This window comes from Myotis myotis, unplaced genomic scaffold (assembly GCF_014108235.1).
Source record: "Myotis myotis isolate mMyoMyo1 unplaced genomic scaffold, mMyoMyo1.p scaffold_m19_p_8, whole genome shotgun sequence".
NCBI lineage: Eukaryota > Metazoa > Chordata > Mammalia > Chiroptera > Vespertilionidae > Myotis > Myotis myotis.
Genome location: NW_023416390.1, coordinates 9,697,831 through 9,710,501, shown reverse-complemented (window position 1 = coordinate 9,710,501; position 12,671 = coordinate 9,697,831). Strand labels below are relative to the sequence as shown.

The window sequence follows — 12,671 nt, the reverse complement described above, 5'->3', positions numbered from 1 at the left end:
TGTTCTTTGTCCTGTAAGTCACGGAGGGATATGGAGGCACTGTAGCTAGAAAGATGTCTTAAAGATTTAATGGAGTTATTTTTTAGGATGAATTTTTTTTTTTTAACCTGGGAAATGAAAGATTTTTAAATACTTGGTTTTTAGGACTTTATATAAAACAAACCATAATGTTCAAGGGAGCCATTTAAAACGAGATTAATGGGATGTTACAGATCTGTCCTTCAGATCCTGGAAAACACTCCTGCTCCATTAGTTGAATGATACTTTTTTTACTTCACTTTGAAAATTAAACTCTATACTATATGTTGATATACCTGAGATCATGAAGCAAATAAACTGGGATTATAATTGCCTCACTAATAGTTTATCTTTGTGATTTACTTTCATTTCACTGTTATTTTAAAGGTATCAATTCTTTGGGTTAGCAGTTCACTCTAATATAAATAACTTTCATTATGAATTTTCATCTTATGAATGTAAAAGATAAGTGATTTACTTTATTTAGCAAATTGACCAAGGCTTTAAAAAGCAAGATACAAAACATTCTCTTACCCTTTCCCACAGTTTTCTATCCCCTTGATATTTCAAGATTGGTGGTTTTAAATAATTATGTATCTTGGTGAGCCATCCTTGGGTTCAGCTTCTTCTTATCCCTACTTCCTGCACATGCCAGTAGATACTGTGCTCATTAAAATGAATTTTAACAAACTATAAAGAAGTGGCACCTTCTCTCTCACATAATGTAAAGAAATTGAAAGAGCTGTGAGAAGAAGATCAATTTGGAAGGAAACATGGGTTTTGGGTTGGGAGCCCATTTCACATGAGGGAAATGATACTGGTTGTTCTCAAGCTCCCACCAAACAAACTGGAAACTGGAAAGAAGTTGTTTACTTTAAAAATAGATCACGAGAGTAATGAATGGGTCCAACAAACCCGTTCCATCTTAGTCCCCACCATGCACACAAAGTTTAATATTGGTAGTTCCCATCCTGAAAAAATGTGAGATTGAGGCAGTTGATGCAGAATAAATAAAGTAAGTGCTTGTGTATATTACCCCCATTTTTTTTTTCCAGGAACATTAAATTCTCTAAATATTACACCAAAAATGTTGAATATTAACAGCCTTCCAAAACCAAGTTACAAAATCGTTCTGTTAAAAAATATGTTTATCTATATAGTCCATTGTACCTCAATAAATTTTTTTTATTATCTCCCTGATTTATATGGTTTTGTTATTATTGTTATTTCAGAGAATTAGGTTAGGGACGTTCATGTCTGGAAATAAGCAAGAAGCATTGTTAATTTCTGTACCATTTAACAAATTTCTATTTTAACCGCTAAGAACTGAAGGGAAAATAGGATTTTATAGAAATTACTATAATAAAGTCAGCCTGCTTGACTATCTCTTCATTCCTGGTTAGAGAATTACAGTTAATAGTCTATGGTTTTAGAAGCATTTAATTTCAATGCCTAAATGCCAAGAGAACTTGTAAGAGCTGTGCCCTGAGTACTTTTGAAATCTTCCTAAGCAACATGTCTTTATTAGGAGTATGTGATAAGGAAGAGAAGACAGAACTCATTAGGCTGCAGAGAGGAATCCATTCTGTTCCTATATGCTTTGTGACTGACATCAGTGGAGCAACTCTGCAATTGAGCTGGCTCAGCCTTTGGGGCTTGGTAGTATACAGCCTGTTTCACATAAAACATAAGAATTGGAAAATTCTGGTTGCATTACCTAACTTCTTTGCCATAATACATATTAAAGCATTTTAAATTTTACTTTTGCAATCTCTTAACAGGAACTATTTTTTTTTATTATAAAGATAACATTTATTCATGGAAAATTAGCAAAAAACAGAAACAAAAACAACAGATCAAGTATAATCCCTACCCAGAGATAGCCACTATTAACAGTTTAATGTATATCCTTCCAGCTTCTCCTGTATGTAGATAATACCCACCCTTTAAAGAACAGAATTGGGATCTGTGCTGTTTTAGAACATGTGGATACTCGAGTACCTCGTCAGATAAATGCCTTTTGATCTCGGTGGGACTGTGGTAGAAACAGCAGGATGGTGTTAGAGCTCCGTACTAGGAATGAGCAGACCCAAGTTTTATCTTCTGACCTTGTGAGCTGGGGTTGTTATCACCTCATTATTATTCTGGCTTTGCCACTAATGGCTTGCTTTGTGGTATTAGACATCATATACTAGTAATTCCTCTCAGTCAAGGTCCCTCATACAAGAAAATGAGATCATTAAATGAGATTAACTTCTTAAAGTTCAGTTTTAAATTCTCAAGCAGTGACAGATGGTTTTATGTAGTACTGTGTCTTTCATTTTCTCTTCCTCTTTCATCATGTGTGACTTGCAGCTCACAGCTGCTTTTACATCCTTAACTTACTGGCTTTACTTCAAATTAAATTTGCCACTTCATTTTCAACTGTGGTCAATTATGTAAAATGAGCTATGTCATGTTTTTTTTTAAATTGTATAAAATTGTTTTTAACTGAGTCTTATTATTCTAAAAATAAAAGGCCAAGGTAAGAGGCAATAGGCATTTATTTGAGATCACAAAAAATAGCTGTTCAGGAAGCACTGATTCAAGCAGAAACCCAACTAGTGTTCTGATTATGGGGTGAAGGCAAGGGGTTTTTATGAGAAAGAGAAGGGAAGTAATTATATGAATACTAGAGGCCCAGTGCACGAAATTCGTGCACTGGTAGGGTCCCTAGAGGCTGCCAGCTGCTGGCCAGGGCGCCTCCCTTCCCCTGGCCTCCAGCCGCCAGCGGCCCCGCCCCCTGGTTGAACTCCTGGTCAAACTCCCAATCAAGGGGACAATTTGTGTATTAAGCTTTTAGTATATAGGACAAGGAATGAATTTCTGTTAGTGCCAATAAGCTACCAAATTGTGAAGATTTCTTAAACCCAAAAGCCTGTTTTCCTTAATCCTGTGGTTAAATTATGGAGTCACTTTTTCTACTTGTAAATATGAATTCTTTTCAAGTGAAAATGTTTCTTTTTAGTTTTGGATAGTTTTCTTCTTTTAAGTTTTCTTATATTCAGTTTAAAACTTCTTTTTTTTAGCTATTTTCTAATATCAACACAGCACTTTGTTTTACTTTTAACTAGGAATAAGATTATCATTAATAATTAAGGTCTGAGTAATTCTCATATTCATTTTAAGCAATGATACTAGGAAGAAAAATTACAATCTCAGATATAATAACCATGTCTAATGGTGCCTTTTGGGCAACTTCAGGTATCAAGATGGGTCTAAAGAACTACAAATGACTTAAATCATAGTATTTGCTGCCAACTCAGTGAATTATTTGCAGAGAATTTAAAATCAGGGCTATTTCATACATATCAGTTGTGTTCAGAGAGTAATAGCTGTAAATAGTTGTATGATAGTTAACAGTTTTGATCAATAAATGATCATATTTGAACTTCCTAATGACCTTGTGCGATGCATGTTATGGCCTCCATATTATAAATACAGAATCTGAATCTCAGAAGGGTTAAGTGGCTTGTTCAAGCTCACTCAAGCTTTTCTGCTCCAAAGTCTCTGGTTTTTTTATTTCTTCAAGACAAAGTAATTATAAAAACCTAAGTCAAACATAAATCTGTGTCATGTAGTACACTCCAAAGTCAAAAGATTCCTTTTGTATTCACCGTTTTCAGCTGAAAAAGATATTGCTTATTATGACTGTGGAGTCACTGGAGTAATGTTTGTCCTTCTCTTTGGAGCAAAATTATCCAAGTGCATTAACAGTTTCTGAGTTTATGAGGTGCAGAAATACTGCGCTTGCATTATGCAGGTAATAATCTATATTTATAAAAGCCTAAGCGACCATTATGACCATATGACCGGTTGACTGGTCGCTATATGATGCGCACTGACCACTAGGGGGCAGATGCTCAACGAAGGAGCCGCCCCCTGGTGGTCAGTGCACTCCCACAGCCAACCTCCTGCAGCCGGTCAACCTCCTGCGGTCCCTCCCCCCAGCCAGCTGGCCCCAATCAAGACTGGGTGAGATGGCCCCGATCGCTGGCCAGGCCGAGGGACCCCACCTGTGCATGAATTTGTGCACTGGGTCTCCAGTATAGGTTTATTTTATAGCAATAGTCTAGATATGAAGATTATCATAACAGGTTTTTAATTAAGCTAAAAATGATTATGGTCATAACAAAGCTACAAAAAGTCTTACAAGTCTATTCCTTATTTATTGACTGGAGGCCTGGTGCACGAAATTCGTGCACGGGGGCGGTCCCCTCAGCCAAGCCTGCACCCTCTCCAATCTAGAACCCCTTGGGGGATGTCTGACTGCAGGTTTAGGACATGGTAGTTTATTGAACTAAACCGGCAGTCAGACATCCCTCTCACAATCCTGGACCACTGTCTCCTAATCACTCACCTGCCTGCCTGCCTGGTTGCCCCTAACTGCCCCCCCTGCCAGCCTGATCGCCCCTCACTGCATCTGGGTGCTGGCCTGGTCACCCCTAACTGCCCCCCAGGCCAGCCTGGTCGCCCCCAACTGCACCTCTCTGCCAGCCTGGTTACCCCTAACTGCCCCCCCCCCCCCCGCCAGCCTGGTCATCCCCAACTGCCCCCCCTGCCAACCTAATCACCCCCAACTGCCCCCCCTGCCAACCTAATCACCCCCAACTGCCCCCCTGCTGGCCTGGTCACCCCCAACTGCACCCCCCCTGCTGGCCTTGTCGCCCCTAACTGCCCCCCCAGTCACCTCTTACTGCCCCCACTGCCGGCCTGGTCTCCCCCAACTGCCCCCCTCTGCTGGCCTGGTTGCCCCTAACTCCCCCCCCACCACCGCCGGCCTGGTTGCCCCTAACTCCCCCCCCCACCGGCCTGGTTGCCCCCAACTGCCCCACACACACTGGCCTGGTCACCCTCACGCTCCCCCTGCTGGCCTGGTTGCCCCACGCAGCTTGCTGTTCAGTTGTTTGGTCATCCCTCACTAACCCCCTTGCCGGCCTGGTCATAGGCAGCCATCTTGTGAGGGTGTTAGGGTTAATTTGCATATTACCCCTTTCTTATATAGGAGATTAACTCACAATAATAGGTGATGATATTCAAGATAATTACAAGAGAATTCTAATTGAATTCCTTTGTAACAGTATAACTTCTCTCTAACTAGCCCTCAGTGACTTCAATTTAGATGAGGATGTAAAACATTTGGTGACTTAATACATTCTCCCAGCTCACTTTCTGTAGTGTGAGTGGGCCAAAGTTCTAATCTTACCAAGGAAGGAAGAGATAGGAAGTGACTGCCTTGTGATCATTTGATACTTTCTTAATTTATTGTATGATGTATGTTTGTTTGTAATAATGAATCTATTTACAGATTGTCTAACACATGAAACATCTCCTTCCCCTTTTTTTCACATGTATTTTTATTCTCTTAAATGGCTTGTAAAAGCCTGGGTTTTTGGTTGTCATCTTTTGTTTCTTATGAATAGCTAAAATTATCTTCTGTTTCTAAATCCTACCTTAGTTCTAGGCACAGACAGGGTGGAGCAGATGACCAAAACTTACAATGACATCGACATGGTTACACATCTCCTAGCAGAGGTAGGAATATATCTTTTTCTTTTGCCAGTACAAAAAACTAAAACTTAAAGATCATTTGGAATCTATCAAGTTTTTATATCAAATGAAAAATGATGATGTCTTTGTTTTGGGTTAATTTATAAGGTTGTTACAGTTGGAACAACTGGCATACCATCTGGCATTCCAAAGCAGAATGGTTTCTGAACTTAATTGTTATGAAATTATAGAAGGTTTAGGGGGCTTTGCTTGTCTGCTTTGCTTTTTATTACAATGGTGCTGGCTGGCCTCCCTGTCCTAAAAAAAAAAAAAAAAATGTCACTCAGCCTGGAGCAGAACTGCCTATTCAAGAGACAGATCCCTTGCAAATCTACTCCTGCAGCTTGGAGCATCTTCCCAAAGAGTTTTACTCTCAGTTTGGGCTGTTTTTTAGCTCACTTTGTCCATGACATTTTTAGTATGTGTGGTGTACCTTTCCCACTTGGCAGTCATAGAGGTGTCTCCTTACACTTCAGTTTCAGTGATCTTATGGAAGACTGTCTTTCTCTTTGAAGTACCCCTTCTCCCCTCCCCCAGCTCCCCAGAACGATTCTGTGTATGCCACTTAGCTTACGTTGACAATGAGATAAGTGGGCCTTGAAAATCTGGAAATAACCCATCCACCTGTTGTCATGTATTATGGAGCAAAAGAACAGAAGCTTAATTTTATTTATAGTGATTACTGTAAGCAGAGCCCATACTCATATATAAGGTAGTTATATGTATATTGACAGGTTTTCATCCTATAGAATACAGTCCTCACCACCACCATGTAGATGAGATTTCTGTGCTCTAACTATCACCATGTACCCAGGAAGAGTAACTCTTGCTTTGCTTGGCTTTTCTCTAGGCATGCCTGCATCATTACCACCAACTTCTTTGACTCTCTTTTTTTCTACACTTTAAACAGAACCTTGTACGTCAAAACTTCCAGTCCTTTATCCCCTACTTTATTTCACATCATCATTCTTGCACCAGTTGACAGTAGAGCTCTTGACTATGCTTTCTTCTAAGCCTCTGGCTCTCAGGGCATATAAGCTTTGCTCTAAATAACACTTTTCAGCATACCAACCTGATCCTCATGTCTTAAATACCAAATTCTGCCTCATTACCATGCTTGATAGACAGATGCATTTGTTGGGCCTTTATTGTGTGTCAGGCCCTGTCCTCAGTTTTGAAGACTGCATTGATTTTCTAATTCCCCAAAGTTGTAAGTGTAAAGGTTAGGTCGCTGGATCCTAATTAATAGGGTTGATTAATCAATAAATTTCACTTGATATCAGGGGGAAAAATGCCCTCTTGCATTTATAACTGTGGTGGTCATCCATTTGACCAACATATTTTAAACATCACCTGTGTGCTAGGCCCTGTGTTTATCTGGTATCTGGGTGTTAAAATACTTTCTAGAATGTTGCTTTTTGTGTTTATTTAGCAAAATTGACTGCAGAACTCTAACCTACCATGTAATATTGTTGTTGCTCAAAGAAAAGTGTTTTGGATTTTAACAGAGGGATCGTGATCTGGAGCTAGCTGCTCGCATTGGACAAGCTCTCTTAAAGCGGAATCATGTGTTGGCTGAGCAGAATGAAGCCCTGGAGGAGCAGTTGGGACAAGCTTTTGACCAAGTAAGTCTTTGATCAAGTATTTGCAGCGTGAAGTGTTTAGGTCTTGGGCTGTGGAGGAATTTATTTTCCTGGGTGTCCCTGAATTGATGACAGTAAGTAGGTAAATAACACCAGTACATGTGGACTTTGTTGGTAACCATTGAACTAACCAGTAGAGAAATGAAAAATACCTTACAGAGGAGTGCTTGTGTGAGTCTGCCTTGGTCCATATAAAAGCCTATATTCAGTGCCTGTAGTACTTAAATTCTAACGCTTTTTTCCTCGCCCCTTTGTGTAAACTTTGTGTGTCATCTATAACTTTAGTTTTAAAAAAATTCAGCCCCAAATAATAGATACCCAAATGAAGTATCTTCAGTCAAAAACCCAAACAAAAGGAAAAGGAAAAGACATTTTGAAAGTTTATTTATTCCTAAGCAGTGAATATTTTTAGTGAGAACTGCTTTATTATTAATTTGAATGGTTAAATTTCAAGTTTTCTGTAATTTGTTATTTTTATCTAGTTTTACTTACATTTTAGAAATGCATTATATTTAATAACATTTGAGCCTTTATGTTGAATATATTTCCTAGGACTACTTAGGAAATCATGCAGAGTTATACAGCTTTAAAGTACAAAACTTTAGGATAAGAATTTGAAAGTAGGGATCCATTCTTATAGTTTGAAGTTCCTTCAGTTTTGTTTTGTTTTCAACTGTGAAAAATTTCCTCCTATATTTCTATTATATAGAATGTAAAAATTGGCTTTCCTTCTCATCTAGTATAGAAAAAGCTATATTTGTTGAGTTAATGCTGTAAAATTATAGTTTGGGAAGTATCTGAGGTTTATTATTTTCTTTTTAGCACTTGCTACTTTAGTGAGTAAATCTAGCAGCTAATTACATTATTTTGTTTTATGATGAGGAATAATTGCTCAATGAATTAGAAGTTATATTACATATGTTATATTAAATAATACAAAATAAAGGACATCTTGTAAATCTAGCTCTTTTGCTGTGCAGGTCAATCAACTGCAGCATGAGCTATCCAAGAAAGATGAGTTACTTCGAATTGTCTCCATTGCTTCGGAAGAGAGTGAGACCGATTCCAGCTGTTCTACACCTCTTCGGTTCAATGAGTCCTTCAACTTATCTCAGGGCTTGCTACAGTTGGACATGCTGCAAGAAAAGCTCAAGGAACTGGAGGAAGAGAATATGGCTCTTCGGTCCAAGGTACATTCAACCCAGTTCCCAGTTTTGTTAACTTAAAGGTTGTAGGTTTAAACCCAGGTAGAGTTGAGATGAAATGTGGCATAACTAAGGATTTGCTGTTGACATTCTAATTAGGGAGTGCAGCCAAGACGCTCGTATTTATTTTCCTTCCCTTGTTTCTTAGATCCCACTGAGAAGTGGATAATAGCAAGCTGACAGATGAGAAAGCCACAGCATAGAATATGTACCTTGTGGAGTTTATGTTGGAAAATTACAAGGTTCTGTGAGCTTGTGTGATGGAGGGGGGAATCAGAGAAGTCCTGCTTACGCAAGTGATATTTTAGCTGAGGCTAGGGATTAGCCAGGCAGAAATGTATGGGAGCAGGGCGAGGAGGGGCTAGAGGGGGGAGGAGGCATTTACAGAGACTCAGAGAGAATGAGTAAGATGTTTGAAACATCCTTTTCCATACCTTTATTTTATGGTAGATAAAGGTTTATGAGTTGTTGTTTTCCTTTGTAAGTGATCAACTTTTATGTTCAAATTAGAATTTTTTTAGTTCATACTGTAAAATAATTAGAAGATATCACTATTTTTTTTTCTTGAAGGCTTGTCACATAAAGACAGAAACTATTAGCTATGAAGAGAAGGAGCAACAGCTTGTCAGTGACTGTGTTAAAGAACTTCGTAAGTATTAAAACATTCTGTTTGCCTTTGGGCAGTTCTTTGGTAGGATATCTCCAACTCAGAAATTAGATCGAAGGTTTCAGTAGAAACATCTCAAGAAACACTATTAAATAATTACTGAAGATCTTGGAATATCACATTAACGTACAACTCTAAATAAAATAACATATATACTTTTCAGAAGTGTCTTTGTTTCAATTGCCATCTTCATTGAATAAGATCTATATTTCTATCAGTTATAGCATGTTAGAATGAAAGAAACCAGAGCTCTTATTTGGTTGACGAGAAAATAGTCCTGTAGAGAACGTGATTTGTCGGTCAGAAAATGATAGATCCGTGGCAGAGCCTGGTCTGACATTCAGTAATTTATTAAGTGCCAACTATCCTATCTAATAAAAGAGAAACATGGTAATTAGCCGTATGACCGCTACCCTTCCCATTGGCTAATCAGGGCAATATGCAAATTAACTGCCAGCCAAGATGGCAGCCGGCAGCCAGGCAGCTTGAAACTCACATTAGGCTTGCTTGCTTCAATGACAGAGGAAACCAACGTTCCCCGCCTGCCTTGCTGGCCTCTGAGCCTGCAGTTTGAAACATTGTAACAAATATAGAAGCTAAACAAAACCCCAGAAACCTGCTTTCAGCGAGCCAGGATCTCAGAGCTGGAGTTATACTATACATTGTTTTGATTATAGAATCTAAACAAACCAGATACCTGCTTTCAGCAGCAGAGGCCTCAGAGCTGGAGCCAGAGCTAAAGCTGGCCCAGAATAAAAAAGAAAAGAAAAAAAGAGCAGTTGGGAGCTTCAGCCCTCAGCCCCTCACCCAGACTGGCCAGGCACCCCAGTGAGGACCCCCACCCTGAAGGGTGTGTGACCAGCTGCAAACAGCCATCATCCCCTCACCCAGACTGGCCAGGCACCCCAGTGTGGACCCCCACCCTGAAGGGTGTGTGACCAGCTGCAAACAGCCATCATCCCCTCACCCAGACTGGCCAGGCACCCCAGTGTGGACCCCCACCCTGAAGGGTGTGTGACCAGCTGCAAACAGCCATCATCCCCACACCCAGGCTGGCCAGGCACCCCAGTGGGGACCCCCACCCTCATCCAGGACACCCTTCAGGGCAAACCAGCCAGCCCCACCCATGTACCAGGCCTCTATCCTATGTAGTAAAAGGGTAATATGCCTCCCAGCACCGGGATCAGCGGAGCCGCGAGGCCTCCCAGCACCGGAATCAGTGGAGCCGAGAGGCCTCCTGGCACCGGGATCAGCGTGACAGGGGGCAGCACCCAAACCCCCTGATCGCCCTGCGGCTCTGTGTGTGACAGGGGGCGGGGCCACAACCTCCCTATCCGCCCTGCTCTGTTTGTGACAGGGGAAGGCACCCCAACCTCCTGATCAGCCATGCTCTGTGCCTGATACGGGGGAGCTCCCCAAACCCCTGATCGCCCTGCGGCTCTGTGTCTGACAGGGTACGGCGCCCCAACCCCCTGATTGGCCCTGCTCTGTGTGTTACAGGGTGCGGCACCCCAACGCCCCCTCCCCACGGGCCCTGCTCTGTGTGTGACAGGGTAGAGCCATAACCTCCCCATCGGCCCTGCCCTGAGTGTGACAGTGGCGGCGCCCCAACCCCCTGATCCGCCCTGCTCTGTGTGTGACAGGGGGCAGTGCCCCAACTCCCCTATCGGCCCTACTCTGTGAGTGACGGGGGGAGCTCCTCAACCCCCTGATGGGCCCTTCTCTGTGCGTGACAGGGGGTGGCGCCGCAACCTCCCCATCAACCCTGCCTTGAGTGTGACGGGGCGGTGCCCCAACTCCCCAATCGGCCCTACCCTGAGCCTGACTGAGGGTGGCATCGCAACCTCCCAATCCGCCCTGCTCTGTGCATGACAGGGGGTGGTGCCCCAACTCCCCAATCGGCCCTGCTGTGAGCCCGACCAGGGGCTGCACCTAGGGATTGGGCCTGCCCTCTGCCACCCGGGAGCAGGCCTAAGCCAGCAGGTCGTTATCTCCCGAGGGGTCCCAGACTGCGAGAGGGCACAGGCCAGGCTGAGGGACACCCCCATCCCCCCGAGTGCACAAATTTTTGTGCACCGGGCCTCTAGTGTGTCTATAAAGGAATATATTTTCGTTTGATGTAGTGTTAACTAAAATAGTTTTTAAAATAAGTTAGTTGGGAAAAGATCAGCTTTACTAGAGAAAGATATTTAATTTCTCTACTAATATAAAGCCTGTCACATTGAAAGAGAAACATAACATCACATCAGTTCATTTGGGCTGTGGGCCTCAGAATATGGTAACTTAGAGTAACAGAATATTAGAGAACCAGAAGCAATGTAAATTGAATTTCTCCATCAGCACTATCATTACCCACCTTTTAAACTTTAAAAAACAAAGAAGTGATTACTTGCCCAAGAATTCAGATCCAGCCCTCCTTCCTTCTTGTTGCCATCCTATGAAATGTTATAGGGGTTCTGTCAATTAAGAAATAGTTTTATATGACACTGATACATGGTTCTGTCACTTGTGTTTAGATATCAAAGTTTTTATTTGAAATAAAGATTTATTTCCCCAATGGAAAGATTCTGTTTCATGTGCATTCAAGAGTGCTAGGCTGTAAAAATTGCTTTTAGAGGCTCTACTCAGTTTGCCACATATCCCAGAAAGTCTCTCTCCTACAGAAGCATCTCAGTAGCTTTATCAGTAGGTTTAACAGATTGTAACTGCTCCATTCTGGAAATGTCCTATGTTAGACTTCTTAAGTTTAATTTTCATTGTTTGTGGGAGTTTATTTACATTCCTGAAGAGTTCTCAAAGACATAAATGAGATTATGTCTTGACACTTGCAAAGATATGTAATTCACCTATATCTTTTCAGCCTACTTGTTCTTCATAATGAAAAATATTAAAGCAAAACCTTTAGCTTGCCTTTATAAGTCATCATTGCCTCATATTCAATTCCTAAGATTAGCTTTTATTTCAGAAGAATCTTTATTTTTTAAATTTATGTTAAAGAACATTGTATTTGTGATAGTCCAGTGCTTGTTACAAAACAAGATTTGACGCACAGTCATAGTTTGCCAACCCCTACCCTTCAATTATATTAATTTTTAAAATTCTTATTTGTTTCTAAGGTGAAACAAATGCTCAGATGTCCAAAATGACTGAGGAATTGTCTGGGAAGAGTGATGAACTGATACGATATCAAGAAGAGATCTCCTCTCTCTTGTCTCAAATTGTAGATCTTCAGCACAAACTTAAAGAGGTAAGTTCATTCTTTCATTCAACAGATGTTTGTTAAGCACTGATCTAGTACCATGCACTGCACTAAGTACTAGATTAAGCAAAATAAACACGGTCCCTGTAAACTGATGACTTTTAAAGTGCTGTAAACTGATTACTGTTTTAGTCTTCTCTGTGTCATGAAGCATGAATAACTACTTTCAAGTCACTATTTCTCTCTCAAAATGATACTGAACCCAGGTCTGCTGCCTGCCGCTCAAAAACCAATAATCTAGAGACGGGCTGGTAGAAGGAAGGTAGGTTTATTCAAGAGCCGGCTGCCTG

At 41.1% G+C, this 12,671-nt stretch overlaps 1 protein-coding gene across 6 annotated transcripts in view; it reads left to right on the top strand.

The window, feature by feature from the left end:
* Positions 1-12,671, top strand: part of TRAK2 (trafficking kinesin protein 2) — a 57,904-nt gene that overhangs the window by 29,007 nt on the left and 16,226 nt on the right. For 5 of the 6 annotated variants that reach the window (XM_036320054.1, XM_036320055.1, XM_036320056.1 and 2 more), the window contains 5 exons: positions 5,516-5,592; positions 7,116-7,232; positions 8,231-8,440; positions 9,026-9,104; positions 12,239-12,369. In XM_036320054.1, coding sequence (XP_036175947.1) covers positions 5,516-5,592; positions 7,116-7,232; positions 8,231-8,440; positions 9,026-9,104; positions 12,239-12,369 — 614 coding nt within the window. Of the gene's footprint in view, positions 1-3,709; positions 3,821-5,515; positions 5,593-7,115; positions 7,233-8,230; positions 8,441-9,025; positions 9,105-12,238; positions 12,370-12,671 lie in introns of those variants that run through there. The other variant, XM_036320058.1, reaches the window with a different exon arrangement.